General features: G+C 35.7%; 2 protein-coding genes across 2 annotated transcripts in view; both read left to right on the top strand.

Annotated features, from left to right (window-relative positions):
* LOC144968341 (uncharacterized) lies at nucleotides 1-9,801 on the top strand. The gene is made up of 5 exons (XM_078906614.1): nucleotides 1-581; nucleotides 994-1,080; nucleotides 2,234-2,295; nucleotides 3,112-3,328; nucleotides 5,247-9,801. The coding sequence occupies exons 1-5, from the start codon at nucleotides 518-520 to the stop codon at nucleotides 6,092-6,094; spliced, it is 1,278 nt and encodes a 425-aa protein (XP_078762740.1). The 5' UTR covers nucleotides 1-517; the 3' UTR covers nucleotides 6,095-9,801.
* A 5,521-nt stretch (nucleotides 9,802-15,322) lies between these two features.
* LOC144968340 (uncharacterized protein C6orf118-like) overlaps nucleotides 15,323-22,926 on the top strand; it is a 45,419-nt gene continuing 37,815 nt past the window's right edge. Inside the window, exons 1-6 of the mRNA XM_078906613.1 lie at nucleotides 15,323-15,800; nucleotides 18,130-18,407; nucleotides 18,929-19,062; nucleotides 19,970-20,095; nucleotides 21,050-21,234; nucleotides 22,793-22,903. Of these exons, the coding sequence (XP_078762739.1) occupies nucleotides 15,469-15,800; nucleotides 18,130-18,407; nucleotides 18,929-19,062; nucleotides 19,970-20,095; nucleotides 21,050-21,234; nucleotides 22,793-22,903 (1,166 nt within the window). The 5' untranslated portion in view covers nucleotides 15,323-15,468. The remainder of the gene's footprint in view (nucleotides 15,801-18,129; nucleotides 18,408-18,928; nucleotides 19,063-19,969; nucleotides 20,096-21,049; nucleotides 21,235-22,792; nucleotides 22,904-22,926) is intronic.

Raw genomic sequence — 22,926 nt, 5'->3', positions numbered from 1 at the left:
GTTTAGTCAATTTCGCGCATAAAGAGGCACTCGGCACTCACTCACTCTGCAAGTCGGTAGTAGGTGGTTATCAGTTATCAGCTCGGCCTTTAGTTCTTAGTCAAACGCTTCATCAAACCCATTATTGAGTAGCATGTTGATGCCTGATGCCAGTTGAAGCCATCTCGACGTCGTGAAATGGAGCATCTTCTGTCATAGCAGTAGAATCGTCAGATGCCGCATTTAAATCCTCCATTCCAGGCGTTGCTGTTGCCATATCGATCTTCGAAATGATTTGGTCTAGACGTCAAGTTGACCCGTTCTATGTCTGAAGAGATTTTAAAGTGCAATACCTAACATTATAACTTGATCTACAAAAGAGTCTTTTTAAATGAACCGCTGTGTTTCTATATTTTTCAAGAACCAAGGATATCTGATAACCACTGACTACTGACTTACAAAGAGAGTGGCCGACGGACGTCCTCTCTATAGCCGCAAGTATTTTTTCGTCACTTGCTGAGTTCCAAACTAGACGTCTATGGCATCGTGGGGTAAATTGATGCTGGAGGCATCATTGAAGAGACACCGAGATAATTATAATGGTAAGTTATTGGCCATTCTTATTACATCACAGTTGATTTAAGATTTTCAATAGGGTAGACATCACACACCGATTGATGATTGTCACTTGTCAGTCAGTCATTTGGAAGTGGAGTCAGATAATTCGGGAACTTCTGTAGACTGTAGATTCACACTAGTGAGTAAGATCTGTCGTTTACTACTAATACTACTACTACTACCACTACTACTTTTAGTTTTAGCGCTATCCAACTCAACACTTCTCGTGTTTATTTTATTTTGGCAAAACTAGAATGGATTTTTGAAAAGAATATAAAATAATTTAAACTTAAACCTGTCTTTGCATCTTGCTTTATGCATACAGTATGCCATATCACAGCCATCACAAAATCATAGTTTAATGTTGAGAATATGCTATTTCTTTTGTAACTTCAGATCAGAGAGATTTGAGCTTTAAAAATCCTGAAAAATGTCTTGCTGTCAATCCAGACAACCCTTTTGATGTGATCTATGATGTTAATGGTAAGAATGTAATTTGATGAGGAAATGAATAACATTTAGGTACACATAGTTTGCTTTTTTTTTTTTTTTTGAGTCATGATGTGTAATACTATTACAGTCCACTCCGGATAATTGCAACTCATTTAATCGCAACTTTCGGTTAATCACAATATTTCCTAAGCAATGGAAATAATTCTATATAAAAGTCACTGGTTAATTGCAACAAACTTCGGTTTTTTAAAAAGTGGTAAATTCAAGAAATCAAACAGTATATCATGATTAAATTTCATCATGGATGAAATCGTGACAGGTTGAAGAATCGAGAGTGAGCAGGATTTAATGCTACAGTAGTGTGTCACCACTCTGTTAGAGTCGAAAGAGGGCGGGGCTCTGCAGTATGGGTTTGTGACGTCATCGGTGGCCATTAAATAGAAGAGGGGTGGGCTGGTCATAATCTTGACAACAGGTTATAAATGACAGTTATAAAGAGAGACTGAGCGATATCCTTTGTTTTAGGATTAACAACTGTGCATTGTGACCAATGAGTTTGGTGAGAGCTTATTGTCTCTCATTAAGGCTAATCTCTTTAACTCTGACAAATGTTGAATTGTTGAGAAAAAAGATTGAAACTTCTTCCAATCTGAATAAGATATCGGCTTGCTTCATAGCTGCTTTTGGTTGACAAATCTACACGGGGCTGCCATATGGTTTTTGTTTCAATCAAATTGCTCTATATGTGGTTGACTAAGAATTTATTTACTGGTTTGAGTTGACAATAAATGTGTAAAATGTTGAAATAGTGGACAGGAAACTGAATTTCGGTTAATCCCAACATTTTCGATGATCCCAAGGTATTGCGATTATCCTAAGTGGACTGTACCTGAATCTTGAACGAAAAACTATCATATGGATATGATTATAGACAGATTGGTTTCTGGAATTATATTTCCGTCCTCCCTTGCCAACTCTGACGTTCTTGAAATTTAAAAGAAAATAGCCAGAAGGTTTCGGACTTAATTTTCTTTTTTTTCCAAAGGACAATAGTCATAAGGTAAATAATTTTTTAAAAATCCTTTTACAGCATAAGATGGCATGATTTTATGTTTAAGAGTTTAGAGAAAAACTTGCACATGATAGTCTTCAGCTTTTTTTGTTGTTTTTATTTTCTATATAGACTCCAACTCAGAGCCTGAAAGTGATGCAGAACAAAGTTCCATATCACATGATTCATTTGTGGTAAGTATGTACATTAAAATAAAATCATAACATTTGTATAGCGTTTATCCACAGTTGGCACCATGCTCAAAATGCTTCACATCACCATATTTTGTGGTGGACAAAACACATTTGCCACAAAAGATGAGACCTGCAGTCTGTTAGGCGCAATACAATATTTCAGGACAAGGACAACACTGTTTTACACCAGTGAGATCTCCTAGTTTTTTGTTGTTAAAAATTTTTCTTTGCAGTGGACTTCGCCAACAATAACACTATTTTAAACCTTCCTCGTTATATTTTGAAGTGATATTCATTGATGAGCCATTCACATTTGAAGTCGTTTGTTTTTTATTTGACAAAATGTGAAAATGATGCGTTTCCAGGAAAAATTAAAATAGCTTCTGTTGGGATTATACTTTTGATCTCGCATTTTGTCCAAATTCTCTTGCATCGTAATGTTTATCAACTTTTTTTGTTAACTATATTGCAGTTGCAAGTTTAGGAAGTTCATATTGTTGCAATGACAACCGTTTATATGTCCAGAATCGTAGTGATATAAAAAATTGTTTTGTAGTTGTTGGTCCTGGTGTAGGATTTAAAGAGTTGGTTAAAAACGGTTTACTGAAACCCTGGTTGGTGTATCTATATTTATCCAAGCACAGTTGAACATATTAAATACTTAGACAATATGTCTGCCTTTCTCAACTCATTTTTATTATACTTGCATTATTAACCAGCTAATTGTTTAGTTGGATTATTAAACAATGGCTCTTCATGTTTATTGTCAACATGAATAAATTGATTGATCTGTCATCTTTTCCACAAAATATACAGGGTCCCGATTTTGTTGCTGACTCCGAGTCTGATTCCTCTACGTACTCTGTGAGGTACCCAATGCTGAGTACATCATTGTCTCTGGAACCTAGTGCTCATTCCCCAACTCAGTCAGAGCCTCATCCACAACTATCACAGACTGAACCTCGTTGCCAGTCTGGGACCCAGGTTCAACCCGAATGCTATACACTTGCAAACCAACGTGTTACGTGCAATGGTGAGTCATTTTTTTGTCATTCTTCTCCTTTGATATTTGTGGGATCAATTTTAATTTACCCATTCCTTTTAAAAGAAAACTTCCACCCCCTCCATGGTGCTGCATTTGTGTTATTGCATTTTTTTCTGTTTTGGCAGTGCTGCGTCGCAAAATACGCTACCATTTACATAACAAGCACAAATCCAAATTTGATAGGGTGGACATCTTAGAATCTGAAACCCCAATGTGTGAGTGATATCAGTGAAACCAGCCATAAAAATGTTCATGTTTATTTTATTGGGGGTTTTTTTGTCTGTAATAGACTTAAATTGCTTGTATTGTAAGTGTTAAAATGGTTTTTTTTGTTACAACCCATCTATATATTAAAACTGTTTCTTTGTATTTCTATGATGCTTAAGGCTTTTTTTCACAGACCAGCTGGAAACTTAACGAGAATCAGAGTAGATAACATTTTTATTAATCTTGCAACCTAAACAGTATATGATGATTGGGAGCATTTAAAGAAAAGCACATTTTCTTTTTAATTTGTCGGTACTAAAATTATACTTTGATAATGTCTGCTGTGCTACAAACCCTTTTGACTTCCAGGTTCAATATTTTTCTTTATTCTAAAATTCTTGGGTGTCCTTTCAATGACAACTGAGATCATTAAAATTCAGCTCACAACATGATGTGTGTAGATTTGATGAAAACATATGTTCGAGTTGAGAAGCAGTGTTCACGAACTTGCTGATCGTTTTTACTAGCATTTATTTTCCTAACTTACCTGTGTCAATTAACAAAGGCAAGACTCAAATATTTTCTATCTGAACAGTGTGTTTGTTATTGAAATATTTCCGGCATATACATGTCATATTTCATTCCCACAAAATATAAATCAGGATTAAGTTGTCTGGGCATCAGCATCGTTCAGGCAGTTGGGGGGAAGTCTTTAAGGAATTAATGAAGCCGATGCTCAACCGGTCTGGAGGACGTTTGATTGATGTCGGCTGTTTGTTCTGCCAGCCGGTGATGTTTTCTCACTCCCTCAATGACAAAGAAAGTCATTGTTATGACTATGAACTATAGTCTATTATTACTTTTGTTACTATATTAATTGTTACTTATTGCCGCTACTGTTATTATTATTATTATTATTATTATTATTATTATTATTATTTATTATTATTATTATTATTATTATTATATTTTATTATTATTATGATATTGCCTTCATTGCATTCTATTACTATTATTGATATAATTAATTTCTGATTGTTGTAAATAATTTATGTGAATTGAATTTTGTCGATTGGCCAAGGGCCTACAATAAACTTAAATGAAATGTTAGTCTTTGGATAGGACTTGGGTCTATTCTTGATTGCTTTTCCGCATGGGTCGAGTGAAGCATTTGGAGTAAATTTTGTTGCTCAACGTAAAAAACATGACGCTTACCATTCCGCTGATACTGATCCCTCCAAGGGGTGGTTGGGGAAAAACCTAAAATTCTTTTGACATTCTGTCTGATTTTTCGCTGAAACAACAAAGGACAATCTATGTATTCAGATGAGACTTCAATGTGTTACTATTCCGATTTATGTTCATATTTTGATTATAATGAAGAGGGAACCCTGAACCCAGTGAAGTGGGTGGATTGATCTATTTATTTCTATTTCAAAACAAAAATATGGCGTCTTTTCACTGGATTTGTTATGTGGCAGAGGTCTCCACAAATCTAACATACCTCTTCCAAAGGAATAGATGGTAGAAAAGTATATAACAAGAAGGAATTATGACAGTTACTTGTCCAGGCCTTAAATATTTGGAATGCTATTCCTCTCTATCGCTGTCATGTAGCTGATGTGCATACGATCTGTCTATTGATTTATTTTCATAGTTCATAGCATGATGTGCTTTATTTTCTTCTTTTTTTTCCCAGAGAAATACAAAAAGCCAAGGAGACCCTGTCCATACTGTGGACAGTTGCAAACAAAACTCTCAAGGCATTTGATGAGGAAACACAAAGATGAGACAGAAGTTACAGAGGCCATGAAACAGCCTGTAAAGGAAAGGGATAGAACAATGGAGAATCTCAAGAAAAAGGGCATTTTTTATTCAAACACTAGAAACAATTCAATAGTTATGCGTGAGAGAGCACAAGGGTCACATGAAGTTGTTATGTGTGCTGGCTGTAAGGGGTTTTACTCTGGACGAAGGGTTTATGAACACAAAAAGAAATGTAGTACTGAGCATGCTCTGTGTACTGGGGTTGTAAAATTTTATCCCGTGGCTCCCAATGCAAGTAAAGAAATAAAGGAGAATATTCTTGACAAATTTCGGAATGATGAAGTGGGAAATTTGTGTCGATCAGACAAAGCTATAGTATTGTTAGGAACAAAATTGTGGAGTAAAAGTTCAAAGAAGGAGAGAAAAGTTATAATGAGTGATTTACGCATCTTAGGAAATTTGATTTTAAAAACTAGGAAGAGAACAAATCAACCTTCTTTCTCTGGAGAGGACGTGGTGAAGCGTTGTAACTTTAATGAAATATCGCAAACCATTTCTGAAATGACTTTGAAAGAGGATGGGACATTGAAAGCAGGCTTGAAGCTTTCAATTGGATTTATATTGAAAAAGTTAATTAATTTCTTAAAAGGGGAATATATAATGCAAAACAAAATGGAAGAATCCGCAGAGATAGATTTGTTCAAAGCTGTCCTGGATTATAATTGGGATAGTATTTTTTTACAGCCAGAGTTCAATGTGAAGCAAAGAGAACAAATTTGAGAAAACCCAAAGAGATGCCATTAGAGAATGATATAAAGAAGCTACGGCAATTTATTACTGAAGAGATGGTCCGTATTTGTGAGGATGATTATCAATTATTTGATTCACATATGTTTGTTAGGCTTCGCAATGTCATCGTAGCTAGGCTTACAATGTTTAATGCGAGGAGAGGCGGAGAACCCGCAAGGATGTTGTTAAAAGACTGGAATGATGCAGATTCAGGTGTATGGGTTGATCCCCAGCTTGTACAACATGTCACTGATCCTCTGGAAAAAGCGTTACTTGAGAAGTATAAGCTGGCCTATCAGTCTGGAAAGGGAAGCAAGATGTTGGTCCTGTGTTGATACCCAATGACACAATTCAGCCTTTAAGGAAACTTGCACAGGAGCGTAAAGCTGTTGATATTTCAGACAACCCATTTCTTTTTCCAAATACAGGAATATCCAAAGATCATGTAAGTGGTTACATTGCCATCAAATATGTCACTTCCTTAGTAAAGGATTTAGAGAAACCCCAGTTGTTAATAGCTGATAAATTCAGGCACCGAGCTTCGACATTATTTGCCTTACTTGATGTCCCACAACACGAGAGAGATGTCTTCTATCGACATATGGGACACAGTGAATCAATCAATCAAAACATTTATCAGTGTCCACTTGCAATACGAGAAATAACAGAAGTTGGTCATTTTTTGGGTCAAATTGATAACTCAGCATCGGTCACTGGGGAAGGAAATTGTAACATTGAAACAAATGACTTTGTAGTGAATAGAGACTCAAATGCAAATTTTGGAACATCCATAGTAACAGCTGCAAATCAAGAAGAAATATTTGATGGTGAAGCAGGAGTGCCAAATCAGCTTACGTGTTCTTCAAAACAAACTGAACCCAAGAGGAATTCAAGCAAAAATCGGAGATACATGTCATGGTCAGATGAGGATACAGATAGAGTCAAGTCATATTTTAAAAACTTTGTCGAAGATGTTTCAGCACATGGTTCAAGGGGATCATTACCTAGAAAGTCTGAAATTATTCTGTTCTTAAAACACCACAGGGTATTTTCACAAAAAGGAATCCCTGAAGGTACACTAATTAGTTTGGTGAAGACAAAGATTTTTAATGAAAGAAATAAATATAGAAGGGAAAGAGCGTTTCAATCGGTGTAATGACAATCATGAATTTGATTTGTATTACATTCATTGTATTGTATAGTGTTATTGACATATTTTGGGGGTTTACAAAAACGTTTTATCTTTATATAGTACAATCTGTTCATCATTGCAATATCCTTTTTTATATTATATGAACATTCATTTGCTCAGCTTGAGAGACAAATGCTTTGTAGAACCATAGCTGTCAACCGTTCTGTTAAAAACGGATTTGTTCCGTATTTGACTTCCTGAGTCAGTAAGTGCTTATTTTTAGTTCAAAATCCGTATTTTGTAATTTTTGACTAATTTGTGGTAAAAAAGCCATGTGAGCCTAATGAATTATTATTATTGATCCATTATTATTACTATTACTACTACTACTATTGTTGTTATTATTATTATCATTATTATTGGTGTCCAGTGAGAGCATAATCTCCATTTGTGTAGCTCTTTAATTTGAATTATGCCTCTATCATAAATGATTTTCAACAATTAAAAAAGTTCCATTCGTTTATATGACGCCTGTATTTTACTCAAACCTTTCATAATGTATTGGAGATTTGCATAGGATATGGATGTTAGCCTCGATATACTTTGAATATTCTAAGACAGTATTGATACTTTCACTATTTGTTACAAATATTATTTTAATTAAGAATAAAATTAAATCCACCTTTTTGATTGGAAGGTATTCAATAAGAAAATCAATTGCTTATATTGATTAAAGATGACAATGATTATTTCCCTTTATTAATTTATGAAATATATAAATTTAATCCCTTTAAAAACATCTTCATCTGATTTTAATTTTTTTTTTTTCAAGCAAGCTTTTGTAACGGTTTAGGTTCAAGAAAAATAAGTATACTCCATTTTTAGGTGTGTTTATCTTGTCAAAGTAAAGAAGTAGGAATTCTCTAATATTTAGAGGTGCATTTTACTATAACTACTATTATAGTATACTACTTACAGACCATTATGTTGCATGAAAGAAAACATATATGCAATCGTCTACTTTTTATCTGAACTCACCTAATTTTTACCCCAAAACGCCCTCTCAAGTGATGTACCAGGTTGGTAGTTATGCATTTCTAACCATCTTAAGTTATTTCATTTATTTTACAATTGTGCTTCTTGTGTATTGGTCCTTATCAAAGTTGAGGCAGTTGAATTCTTTCTTTATATTGTCCGTTCTGAATTTTGATCTCATTGTGGAAAGCTCCCATAGCGGGCAGGGAGGTACACACTGTGTCTTCTATCCCCTTATATCTGTTTTCCAACATGCTTTCAGTCTTTGTCTTGGAATGAGATTACTTGTTTTTTTCCTGGCCCTCGCCGGAGTCCTAGCTGGGAGGGAAGCAGTCAAATGCATATTTATTGTTTTGGGAGATGATATTTTTTTCCTTGTAAATCATCTCTCTGTTATGTATTATTACTATATTTGTTATTTTTTAATGTATAATGTAAGCATTTGAGTGTGTTCCTCTTTGTTGGATTTTGTTCTTGTGTCCGGATAAGACTTATAGGTGATCTCAAACTAAGTACATTGGTGATACGCTCTTGGAATCTACATCTGATCCCTATTTGTTCCCAGTTCCCCTATGTCTTACTTTCTCTTGGATGCTTCAACTGTAATTCTAGAACTTTTTACTATCCAATTTTCTTCCTTTTTACTGGCGCTGATATAACCTAAATGTGTTGCAAGCGCCGTAAAACCCTTAAAAACAAAACAACAATCATTGTGGAAAGTGTCATTTTAACGATTCAAATGTGCTGGTACTAAACCCGATAATTGAGCAACATTTGGACTAGCCTCTGTCATCTCAAACTTGTTAGTGTTAGTAATAGTAATTAAAAAGGCTGACTTTTATATGTTGCGATTCGATGAAGGGGGGGGGGGGGGCTTCGGCACACATCGTCCCTCATCCCGGGCCAAATGAGCGTTCCTTATTTTATTTTTGAAAAGTTGGCAGCTATGTAGAACTATCTGAAAGAATCAGATATGGCAGAATAAAAAGTCTTTCTACTAACCCTAACTTAATTGGCCAATGTAGCTTTATGTTCAGCATTTTCTAGATACCTAATGTAAAATTTCACTATTCTTTTTATGATAATTTTAAGAGTTGCAATCTTTAGAGGCGACTGTCAAGAAATGACACCTCTGTGCATTTAATTTCATTCTTTCTTTATCCCCTCATCCTTAATCAGAATAATAATAATTAATAATGAAAAAAAATGCAGCAACGACAGCTTAGAACGGCATAAAGTGCTTAAGAATTATTTTTTTTTGCATTAAACTTTATTCAAACGATTTTCAACACTTTTGCTTCACAGTTTATGCTTTTTAACAAATGCAATTAAGCAACTTACCAGCAACAACATATTGGTTTGTTATCATTTGAGGGTTTTATCAGTAAAACTGTTTCTATCCTTTTATGTTGCACTGTACACATAGCAAACTTCATGCTTTTATTTGGTGACCAAAGACTTATGTGATACAGTGGATGAATGTTTGTGATGGCTTTTGGAACTGAAATAAACCTGCAATATGATTTGTAGACTTCTATCGTTATGTATCATTTTTCGGTCAAATGTAAATGTAATTTTACACGAGCTTGATGTATCATAAAACCCACAATGAGCTCAACGTGCAGCTGGTAGTACATTTATATGGACACGAACAGAACAACGTTGTTACAATTCAGTAACGTACTCCAATTAACACAAGTGAGACTGTAAATGAGACTTTTACAATGACTCTGCATCGCCACAAATATAGATTCGAACCCTGGCAACTCGGGCGTCAGACGAACTGTCTACCACGAAACCAAAGCAAGCATTGTGCAAGTTAAAGTGAATGAGATGTTGATTGAAGCCGTTCATTGTGTCCATCAGATCTGCTGTCCTATCCATCCAACTCCATTCACTGGGTGGGGTTCCCGACTTCCCATAATGGGCAGGGACGTACTCGTTGCGTCTTCTATCCCCCTATGTCTGTTTTCCAACTTGTTTTCTGTCTTTGTCTCGGGATGGGATTACTTGGTTTTGTCCAGGACCTGGCTGGGAGGGAAACAGTCAAATGTATAGTTCGAGTTTTGGGAGATTATATTTTTCCCTTGTAAATCATCTGTCTGTTATGCTCTTTATTGTTTTGTTTACATATTATTTATGCTTTGTAAACATTTGAGTGTATCCCTCTTTGTTGGGACCTGTGCTTGTGTCTGAATGAGACGTTTAGGTGATCTCAAACTAAGTACTTTGATAGTGGGCTCTTGGAATCTACTGTTTCCTATTTGAAACAAATCCCCTTTGCCTTACTTTTTCTTGGGTGCTCTAATTGTAGTTCCAGAACTTTTTACTATCCCATTTTCTTCCTTTTTACTGGCGCTGATATGACCTTAATGTGTTGCAAGCGCCGTAAAACCCTTAAAAACAAAACAAAACAAACCAAGTCCATTCAGTGGTATACAACAACAACAAATAAACTCCTCTGCCTGGTCCCTTCTATCTCTGATCTTAACCTGGGTCGTCAGGTTTCTAAAGGGGTCGGGGACTGCAAAAACAATGGCGCACGGAGCAACTGGGAATATTTTTTGCCGTGTTTGAGTCCCAGGTTATTTCCCTGAGCGCCCCTTCTGAGGGATGGACCTTCCCAGGAGTTAGTAAATGCGTTGCTCGGCCACTTCACTCTACGCACACTGGGACTGGGATAAGCTTCGACACTATGGCCATGAAGCTCTTAATCTTAAGGACTTACTTTATTTTAGACAATTTGGTGGTAGCTCACTTGAAAATGCACTCTTAGGTATACACATATATAAACATATACTGGGCTCCCTAAAAGGGTTTTTTAATGTGGTCTCCCTAAAAACATGTTTTTACCAAATGTCTCCTTAAAGCTACAGAAACACTTAGTAAAACATTAGGGGGACCGAGTAATTTTCTATATACCATTGTGATCATCAAGCATCAGAATTGTGTTCATAAATCATTGTAGGGAATCAAACTATACTCATTTGAACAAAGATTGAACAGTTTAATCAATTTGAACAAGACATATGCTTGGTCCTCCAATTGGTGCATTTCACAGTGGTCACCTTAATAGTGGATTGATACTTATATATATATATATATATATATATATATATATATATATATATATATATAACCCAATTCCTTGTGGGCTAATTGTGGTAATGGAAATCTCAAAAAATGACACAAAATATTGTTCACTACAACACAATGTTAATTTAGGCCCTTAAGGAAGTTCAGATGAAAGACATGTATAAATTTACATGTCGGTAAAGAGTGTAGTTAGCCTTGAAGTTGAATAGAGAAGTATAGAAACAAAGACAGAAAAAAAAAAAAAGAAGAGAAAGTTCAGATACACTAAATCGCTGACTGTTCGACTGATCAATAAAGGAAGTGTCAATTTCCAAGGATTCAAAATCAGAGCTCTTCATGTGCATGCAGTGATTTTAGTAGAGCCTTGATTTGCACGCATACAAATCTCATTCAATCGCTGTGGAAAGGATTGAGTCTACACACTCACCGGCATTTGTTTTAAAATTAAAATATTTTGTCTTTTCAGGAATTCGAAGACAAGTTAAAAACCATATCAAAACAAAATATTTGTCGGTTTGGGTTCCTAACTTCAGATTCACTGGGAAAAAATAAACAGAAGAATGAAATAACATATCCTTGCTGTATGAATATGCCTGATAGATTTTTTTTAAGTAGGATTTTTTATGCTAGCAAAATATGCTGCACATCATCATAATAAGGCAACAATTCATGTATAAGATTTGTGGCAATAACATCAGTCTGTGGCAGTTAATAGTATAAAGTTGACGATTTACCAACTGGCATGGTCTGTGACAAAAAGTGGAAAATGAGAGAGAGAGAGAGAGAGAGAGAGAGAGAGAGAGAGAGAGAGAGAGAGAGAGAGAGAGAGAATGAGTAAATGAAAGAGATACAGAGTTAGAGGATAAAATGTTAGAAAAGGAGAGTACCAATTACAGTCCACTCCGGATAATCGCAACACCTTGGGACCAACAAAAATGTTGTGATTAACTCAGATGGCGATTAACCAAAGTTGAATTTCCTGTGAACTATTGCAACATTTTCCCTCTGAGTTTACACAGGCTTGGGACCTACATAGCCTCATTAAAAATGTGTTGTTTTGTTATTCTTTTTTCTTTGTATGTATGTTTTCTTTATTTTTATTTTTAATTTTATGGTTGTAAATTACATCATTTTCCCTTGTGTTTGACATCACTCATTTCCCTACGAAGGGATCAAGGGTCATCTGTTTTCTTGCTGAGGCCTGCTGATGTTTATATTTATATACACGTTGCTCAATAGTTTCCAAAAATGGAAGCAAATCGGTTAAAGAGTCTTCTTGAACGAGATCACATATGACTGCATAAACCCACACTGCAGCGACTGCCCTCTTTTGTCTCTAATAAAGTGGTGACACACTATTGTAGCAACAAACTTCGCCCACTCTCGATAATTCAACATGCCATGATTTCACCCATGATCAAATTTAATCATGAAATTTTGATTGTTTGATTTTTTGAATTTACCATTTTTCGAGGTCGAAAATTTGTATCGATTAACCGAAGTTTGTTGCATTTAACCAGTGACTTTTATATAGGAATTCCGTTGCTTGGGAGATGTTGTGATTATCCGGAGTGGATAACATTAACATCACTCCCTACTCCGTGGCAGTTACTAGCTAGTTGACAATTTACCAACTGGCACGGTCCTTGGCTAAAAGAGGAATTGAAAGATTATGACAGAGAGAGAGAGAGAGAGAGAGAGAGAGAGAGAGAGAGAGAGAGAGAGAGAGACAGAGAGACAGAGAGAGAAGAGAAAAATGAGACTATTAGTATTAGTATTAATGACATAACTCCGTGGAAATAACATCACTTCGGGACACTAATGTTACTCTATGGCAGTTTAATATAGACGTCTATCTAATAATAGAATACGCCCTAGATAGGTAGACTGACACTGGCACGGTCCTTGTCAATTGCCGATTTGTCAATTGTCAAAGTCAACATCAACAAGGGTCCTTGGCAATTGACGCTACCACTACCATTAATAAAAAATAAAAAAGAAAGTTTTTAAAAATTGAGAGAGAAATAGACCACCGTGTTGTTTTCAAACCCTAGCCCAAAGGTTTTCCAGTTATCTTCAGTCTTCACTTCAGACTTCAGTCTAATTTTACTTTCATTTTCAGCGCAGAAAAGTGAGTGGAGCAGGCACTTATGTTGGTAACAACAAGATATGAAGTGAGTAGAAAAGTGCCAGAAGACAATAGAGAATAAAAATTTTTCGCGGCGGTGGTGGGGTTTGAACCTGCGACCTTATTGGTACGACAACTCCGCCTGGCAGGTGAGAGCGTGGCTCTACCGTGTGAGCTATCCACGAACACAAAAATATTCGTTTCAAACCCAAGTCATTTCTGATCCCTCTCTCACCCACTTCTGGGACCGCCGATTCGTTCGCCCACCACCATCGCGAAGTATTTTGACCAGCAGTTAAGCTTAATAGCCAATATTCTCAACACAAACATATAACATAGAAACGATTGAGACATTGAGTATGCTCCGGTGTATGGGGGTGAATTTTTAATTCAGAAAAGTGAGTGGAGCAGGCACTTATGTTGGTAACAACAAGATATGAAGTGAGTAGAAAAGTGCCAGAAGACAATAGAGAATAAAAATTTTTTCTTCTTTTTTATTCTCTATTGTCTTCTGGCACTTTTCTACTCACTTCATATCTTGTTGTTACCAACATAAGTGCCTGCTCCACTCACTTTTCTGAATTAAAAATTCACCCCCATACACCGGAGCATACTCAATGTCTCAATCGTTTCTATGTTATATGTTTGTGTTGAGAATATTGGCTATTAAGCTTAACTGCTGGTCAAAATACTTCGCGATGGTGGTGGGCGAACGAATCGGCGGTCCCAGAAGTGGGTGAGAGAGGGATCAGAAATGACTTGGGTTTGAAACGAATATTTTTGTGTTCGTGGATAGCTCACACGGTAGAGCCACGCTCTCACCTGCCAGGCGGAGTTGTCGTACCAATAAGGTCGCAGGTTCAAACCCCACCACCGCCGCGAAAAATTTTTATTCTCTATTGTCTTCTGGCACTTTTCTACTCACTTCATATCCTTTCATTTTCAGTGACGGAAATTTAAAGAAGAGCGCGAAATGGAGTTATCGTACTTTAATTAGGGGAGGGCATCCGGGTCACCAAAAGGTCACCGATGCTTTAGGTTTTGAGAACTTCCCGACCTCCACTTAGTTCTCGATGCTTTTCTCGTCTCGAGAATCTTGGTCGTCGATGCTTCTCGTATTGAGTCCCGAGTCCCGAGTCTCGAGACTATACTGCGCGAGCGACGCACGCGTTACTAACAATGTGTACTATCTGCATTGTTCACCCCTCTCTCGTCGGCGATGATTCCAGCGAAGCTCGAGACTTTTTTGCGTCTCGATGCTTTTTTGAGTCTCGAGACTCAAAAAAGTCTCGAGCATCGCTCTAGTCATCGGTGCTTTCATTCAATACCTAGTCATTGGTATTGGGTATTGACGTTATATCATATTTTAAACAGCTAACAAAACACAAACGTCGTAAATAGATCAAAATGGTTATAGGTATCAATGTTTTATTATTATACAAAGTGAATTTATTTAATGTATTTTAAGTTTTAATACAAAAAAGCCATCCAAAGCTCAGTTGAAGTGCTACTTCTCGGGAATTCCCGACTTTTCCTTGGTCATCGAGTTCGGGAAGTTTTGAGTGTTGGTGGCCGATGACTTGAGGTATCATCGAGACTTCCGCTCGACACTTACTTTAATCTTAGCAGACGCTCTAAAAAGAAAAGGAAGATGGGGTCACAAACAGATGCCTTTCCTAACCCCCAAATGATCTGGTGTTAATATTCCAGTCCATAGTTCCAATTTCCAATGAACTGGCATTAAAATCTAGTTATAAATAGCCCGTTGTAAGACACATCCATTATAAACATATTTTTAAGTGTACTAAAAACTTTGTAACTGATTCATTGATTACTTCCCTTAGAATAGCTCTTTCGGAGGAGGTTTCCTTAGAAACTGTACACAAGATGGCGGATGTCCATTCGTTGTGTTTACATCAACTTCACCTCCGTGCTGTATAACATGACATAAAGTTTACTTCCAATTATTTTGACATGGCTTTCAAGTTTATTCTAGGGCATCATATTAAAAAGGTGCTAAATGATGCCGAAGATAAACAAAAAGCTAACATCAAGGAGTACGCCGGTGGACATCTGAATGAATCAGTTTTGTTGAGAGCACCACTTGTATTGAACAGAAAACCATGGCCAAGTGCTCATTCAGAGAGTATAGTTTTGACAGCTCCGTCTAAACCTGTGCATAAACCAAGGACTCAAAAGCAAGCAGGGACTCCAAAGGATAAACTGTATGATTTTAGTCTTGGGACATCCGGTATTCTTCCGCCTGTTCCGTCAACAGTTCCAAGAACTCCAAATGTTCGATACAGGTTTGTGAAATTTGAGGAAGCTGGACTTTTGTATTGAAAATGATTAGATATGCAGTACATAACCATAGTCATCTCTCCATAATTCAAACACTTCCGTTCCCAGAATTTTGTCCGAAAGAAGTGGCAATTCGGACTCGAGTCTGAATAGTCTCCCGTGGCTATTCGGACTCAACTCCAATGTGCGTGCGCATACAGATGGGAGGACGACACAATGTGGCAGTAGGCAGAAGGTAGAACTGATAAAGAAATAGAAAAAGAGTTCAGAAGAAATTCTGTTTTGCCCATATCACACTGACTGAGCTCATACCCCTATTTTGGACTGTAGAAGATTGCTTCCTGTCACAACATCAGAATATGTAATATTAAAAAAAAAATTCTGATTTTATTTGGACATCGTTTTATGTTGTTAGGAAAGCTTTTCATTCATACCACAGTTACTTTTACTGACTTTTGTTACTTTTAAAAAAAGTTTTAACTCTTCTCTTTTTAATTTCTATTTGGACTTCTAATTGATCAATGATTTTGGCTTTCTCGTCAAGTAAATCATGTTTAGACGACCTGTTGATAGTTACTAAATCCTCATTTTGATTTGCATTAATTTTATGTAAATATCAATAATTAATTTTTTTTTTCAAAACCCCAACAAAACCTATACTGCTACTGGAGACTATTCAGACTGAGTTACGAATAATCTGTTGGTTGCCCATGCGCATTGGAATTTGAGTCCAAATAGCCATGGGAGACAATTTCAACTCGAGTCAGAATAGCGCCTTGTCTGAATTACAGAAACATCCGATAAGTGGAATCAGTACCTAAAGTGAGATATAGTTATGACCTCAGACCATAATAATCTAAGCATATCATTGTGGCAAACAATCAAAAAATTATACTGCTTTCATTGTTCACCAATGTGTGGTTTATTAGAATTGTTTTTATTTGGGATGGGTGATTTTTAAAGACAGTCATAAATATTCATTTTTACATATTTACTTGGGGTTTTTTGTGATGGTGATGTCAAGCTGTCGATTTGTTCATTGGTCATGTCATCTCCGACACCCTTATTAATTTGAAACAATAGCTTTCATATGCCCGATGAAATTAACATCACATGACGAAGGTTGGGCCACATGATATTCTGTGGGTTGGTTTGGTGTCTATCAGATTATGTAAACTGACCAGTCAAACATGATTGATGCCTGTTGATTATTGCACACACACTGCTTTGCCGTGTTGATTAAGGAGGCGGGGCCAATGACTGAACTGACTGGATAGACAAATAAGTTACCTACCTGACTGTGATTGTGTGTTTGCGCTGTTGTCCAATTTAAAACTCCACATAACCACCACCATTTTGAATGACAAGCCGGAAGCATCTCTCCAATTTGTTCCACGTCTATTGCAGCATGAGTAATGTGATCAAGCGAACAGCTTCTTTTATTTTTGTCCTCAGGTGATGTATGATTCTCATTGGGTTTCTAAACACTCTGCTCTTCCCGTATCCCTATTAAAAAAGTCGTAGGGTTAGATCAGGTGATCTTGGAGGCCAGGAAATTGGACCATCTCAGCTGATCTATTGGGAACTGTTCATTTGAAAATTCTCTCACATTTAAACAAGGGAGAGCTCCATCCAGTTGGAGAAAGATGTTAGGTTGAAGATCATCAAATTGAAGAACTCCGTATAATTCTAACTTGGCCAGATTTGTTGCTGTCACTGTCATATCGTCCCAAAAAAATTAATTAAAAAGGACCGACCACTTTTCCCTGATCAGTGCACATGAGACATTGACTTTTGGTGAGTTGCGATGACACTCGCTAACTTCATCTGGTTTTTGTTTTCTCCAATATCAAACATTGTGTTTGTGTACATACCCGGACAGGTAGAAGGCAATGCTTTCAGTGAGTTGTCTGTCATGGACTTGCTTTGCAAAATCAACTCGTGCTGGCAAACCATGTCCTTTCAAACCATGCACACTTAAAATTACGATTTATTTTAAAATTAACCTTTTCTATTGATTATGTCATAGCTCAGCTACCAAAGGCCACACAGTGTTAAAATTTATATCAATCAAAACTTGAATAAATTCTACACATATTATGGCAAAAAAAAACAAAAAACGTTTAATGAAATCTTTCATTGCTCTCGACTTATTCAAACCTGAACTGTGTCAATATTTAAAAAAACACACTGTAAATCATACTTTTGTGGTATATTTAAGTAATGTGAACTTCTTTTTTTTTTCATTATCTAATTTTACTATAAACTTAATTGTGGTAATAATAACATAGTTGTATGATAATAAGTTGCATCTCTTTTCTTTTTGAATATTAGACCTTGTTCGGAGGAAGAAAAAGAGACACCAGCAAAAGATGACTGCACACAAACACCAAAATCATTGTATTCCGAGTTGGAAGATGGAATTCTCATTGAAGAGTTACCTCCCCAAGAACTCATGATGCCAACCCAGAAATCACGTACCAAATTGCCCCCCAAAGATGCTGAGGATCCTGTTGAAAATATGTACTTGTCACAATCATCTTTCTTCAGCAGAGACTCAAACCGAATGTCACAACCTTACCACTACTCAGTCCTTCCAATGCATAGCCAGGGTGAGTTTTGATTTGCAATAGTTGTTGCTGTTTGACAAAACTATTTAATTTTTAAAAAAAGTTTATTTAACCAAAAACTCATATCACACAATTAAACAAAATGTTGACGAATGCTTATTTAATCTTCTGACTACAGCTTATCAAATTCTCAAACACCACTTAAAATATAATAATGAAGCAGAATACCCATATTTTTCTTCATTAACTACTATTATGCCAAGTATAGTGTTAGCAGCATGTAAAATCTTTTCTATCACTCTAACCATATACCTACTGGTCTGAAGGCGTCCTACAACAAAACCACAGAACCATAATTAGTATTGATATGATTAAAGAAAGAAAATAATGAAAATAGACTGTATTGTTTTTTTCTTTTAATTCAGTTTCTCAGCAGAAGAGGCTTTTCTAAAGTCTGCCTATAATCCATTGCTTGTCTTCTCTCATGTCATGAAATAAGAAACCCCTTTCAAATGTAGTATAATGCTAATACCTTATCTTTACTTAATTAATTTTTCAACAAGGCATAACAAGGAAAGACCAGTACAGAAAGATGAAAGCTTTTGACTATACCGTACTACAGAAGAAAGAAATATTAGAGCAGAATATCTTGTCTGGGGAGAAAGCAGCAAGGCATCATGAAAAAAAATTACAGCAGGTACGTTTGCTTTATCTTTTATCTATATTTCTTTCAAAGTCAACTACACATATATGTTTTCAACATTTACAGAAGAGCTGCTCATTTTTACTCTATCCTGATATTATGCTTAGCACAAAAAAAGAGTTGTAACTTCAATACGAAGATCAATTCTTGGTGAAAATGGTTAAGCCTACATGTAACATAAGATCAAAAATGGAGAATTTATAATTTGAGAGAATAAGAATAACACTAGATCAGAATAAATGGGTGAAATTATAATTTGAGAGAATAAAAAAGTAGTACTTCAGAGTCATTAGGCCAATGGAGGCGAGTTTATCCGGTGTCCATCGCATAAAATGGACAATAGTAAACGCTTTCTACCCTTTGGATAGGACAGTAGTTTATCATAATGTACTTTCTGTCAGATCTTACAGATCTAGCTACCCAATTACTGCTGGGTAATAGGGGTTAGGTTAAAAAAAATATCACGACTTCACCCAGGATTGATCTCAGTCCTGTTACATATGAAGCAAGTGCTCTACCTACTAAGCTATCGGGACTTCCAGTTTGAGAGGAGTTAGAAATTAAATTTTGATTTTAAAGGTTAAACTATTGCTTGTTTATTCGGAAAGAACATGTTAAAAAAGTATGGTCACAGCTACCATTGAGAAACCTTACATGTCATACCCAGAAATATAGCATAAATAGAAGGCAATGAGACATTTTAAAGGAATTTATAAAAGTGATTCGTTTTCCTTCTATCCCAATTGATAAAAACAAAGTTTGTAAACCATCATTAATTATAAGTTTTGGAAATCTCAGCTTGGTAGGTCTACATTTTATTTCTGCAAGAAATCACTATATAGTAATAGATATATAATAATGGATACAGACCCTAATGGATAATCCTTATTCTATACCCAAGGATTTAGACGACCTGAACTTGAATGGGATTGGCCCCAATTTTCATCGTCTGCAAGTTTTCAGCAATGTTCTGGATGACCTCATCGAGGAGTCGCCTACATTCAATTTGGTCCTTAGGAATATTAAGGCAAGTAATAACAGAAAGAGGGATTCATTTTTCTAAATTTATTTTATATTATTCTTTTTTTTTAATACTTTTCATTAAATTTATTTGTTCTTTTTGACAATGAGGCATTCGATTAGCAAGAATATTTCAATGCATCATTTGATTGATGGAATTCACAAGTTATGTGCACTTTGGCCCCAGTTGATTTTAACAATCATTGCTCATCAAGTCATTTCATGACAAAGTGACCAACATTACAGAGCTCATCATGCTTTTTACAAATTTTATTTCCCCCTCTTATATTTTTTGCAACAATTAAAGCGCTTTTTGTGGACTATGTCATTCTCTATCAACTTTAAGACATAAAATCCTATGGGTGGAATGAAGCATGTTGGACATATATTTTCTCACTATCTGTTTGAGGCTAACGATTGTTTTAAAACTCTTGGTTAAAAATTGATGTTGTCTTCCAAACAAGCCTAAGGATTGTGCAGCGTATTGATCTATTAAAAAAAGCATTTTTAATTATTTAAAAATTATTCAAAATCCACTTTCAGTAAAAAAGCCTTTTCATCCATAGCTCCACGCCTATGGAACGCCCTTAGTCCTCGGACAAAGTCCTGTGAAAATTTATCATCTTTCAGGAAATGTCTGAAGACTGAGTTGTTCCGTGAGGCTTATTTTTCATAAAATAGATGTTGCTTAGATTTTATTTTTGTATTCATACTTATTATGTAGTATCATGATTTTTAATTTTGTTGTTTTTAAACATTTTTATTATGTAAAGCGCCGCAGAGCATGATTAATGTGGATGTTTAGGCGCTATATAAATTCATTATTTACTATTACTTACTATTTATTGTAAAGCATTTGTAAATTATCATAATTTTTTAAAAAATCAAAATTTGCCCTAAAAGTTCATCATACCAAATCTTACATCATTAATGTTATAGCCTTTCAAATTCACACCCACAGACGGAATATGACAACTACATAGCCAAACTGCTGGATGGCCAGTCTTCCCAGCAACACTTGCTCCGTGACCAGGTGGACCAGATGGCCAGTAGAGGCACGTCCAGGCCTGGTGAAATGGCTGGAGCAACAGACAGACTTCACAATCTGGAAAAGGAGGCAAAAGCATTGCTTGATGCTCAGGCTAAGTAAGTACACTCCAGCACGGTTTCCTCAAACTCATTCAAATGTCCAGAATTTTTTCCTTATTATTATTTGTTATCATTCCATTCCTTTCTCAAACTAATTTTTACCTCGAACACAGTTTCCTCAAACTAATTTCACCCAGCCAATGTAAGAAAAATTAATTAATTAATAACTTAAATGTTTTTTTTATAAGCTTGGTGATTGTGACCACTGATGACTTAATGTGATATTGACAGTTACTTATGATTGGACAGTGTGGCTCAGGGGTATGACTTTGCTTTGTACCCAAAAGTTACAAAGTTCAATCACCCGCCGCACTGTGTGGCCTTGAGCAAGTCACCTCGCCCTAGCTCACTTTGTGGCAGTGCACTGCAGCTAATGCCTGGGTTATTAATAATAATAATAATAGATCTTTATTGTCCACAAATATGGCAATTTGTCATTTAGTTACACTTATCATAACGTTATATGATAACTATAACATTGAACAGACACCTCTCTCTCTCTCTCTCTCTCTCTCTCTCTCTCTCTCTCTCTCTCTCTCTCTCTCTCTCTCTCTCTCTCTCTCTCTCTCTCTCTCTTCTCTCTCTTCCTCTCTTTCTTTCACGCATGCGACATACACAACATCAACATTTTCATTTCATTTTCAATTCGTTACATTCTTGGCAATTCAACACCAAATATTATCATCATTATCAATTGGTCACTTCATCTAGCCTAACATTAAACAAATTAATCAGTCAATCAGTCAACGCATCAATCCTTGGTTTTGCTGTACCATATGAAATATTCAACATTTTTATTGCTGATGGAACGAACGTTGATTTATACTTGTTAGTTCCACATTTAATCTGACAAAAACTTCTCCCAGATGGCAAAATATCAAATTCATGGTATAAAATATGTTTTTTTATTGTTGGTAATTGAGATGCTGTCCTTTTTATTGCTTTTCCATGAATTCTTTCTACTTCATCAACAGGATGGTTTATTTATTTTTGATGCTCTTTGTAATTCTAAATCATCATACAATGCTTTATATAATATTAAGCGAAGGATAGGTCTTCAATCAACAAATCGCGAAATAAGATGAAATTAGTGGTGCACTTTTGTGTCGGAAGTAAACAAGGCCGCCGCCATTTCGATTTCCTTGAGACAAAAAACATTGATACGAACGATTTTTTCCGAGGATTTGAAGCAGAACTCTAAACGTTAAAGTTTGAAGTACATACCATTCATTAATACGAACAATCCCTTGGAATAGACCCTAAAGACAAATCTCCTCATGGGGATGAATAAGGGGAATTTTTTTTTTTTTATAATTTATTATTTTTTTTGTTTTGTTTTGTTTTGTTTTTTATTTTAAAAATTGAGTCAGAAATTCAATTTAACTCGTGGAATGAATTTTTTTTTTTTTTTTTTGTGTGTATCAGTATGTTTAAATATTTAAGTTTCCATACATACTAGCATCCTTGGTTTGTTCTTTTTATTTTGGATTCTTTGTATATGTTCCCATCACATGACCGAATACATTATTTTCTTTGCTCTTTTTTCAATGTTCAGATTAAAAGAGGAAGTGAAAAGAGAACAAGAACTGCTAGAAAAAGAACCAGAACCAGGTATGTATCTGGTTAAGAAATATAAGAATATTTTGTTTGAACTACATGATTTGAAGCAATTTTTAATTGAACGAAATA

The sequence above is a fragment of the Berghia stephanieae genome, chromosome 3 (assembly GCF_034508935.2).
Source record: "Berghia stephanieae isolate SIO BIC M18660-M18661 chromosome 3, UCSD_Bste_1.3, whole genome shotgun sequence".
NCBI classification, from domain to species: domain Eukaryota; kingdom Metazoa; phylum Mollusca; class Gastropoda; order Nudibranchia; family Aeolidiidae; genus Berghia; species Berghia stephanieae.
This window is presented reverse-complemented; position numbering and strand designations above follow the sequence as displayed.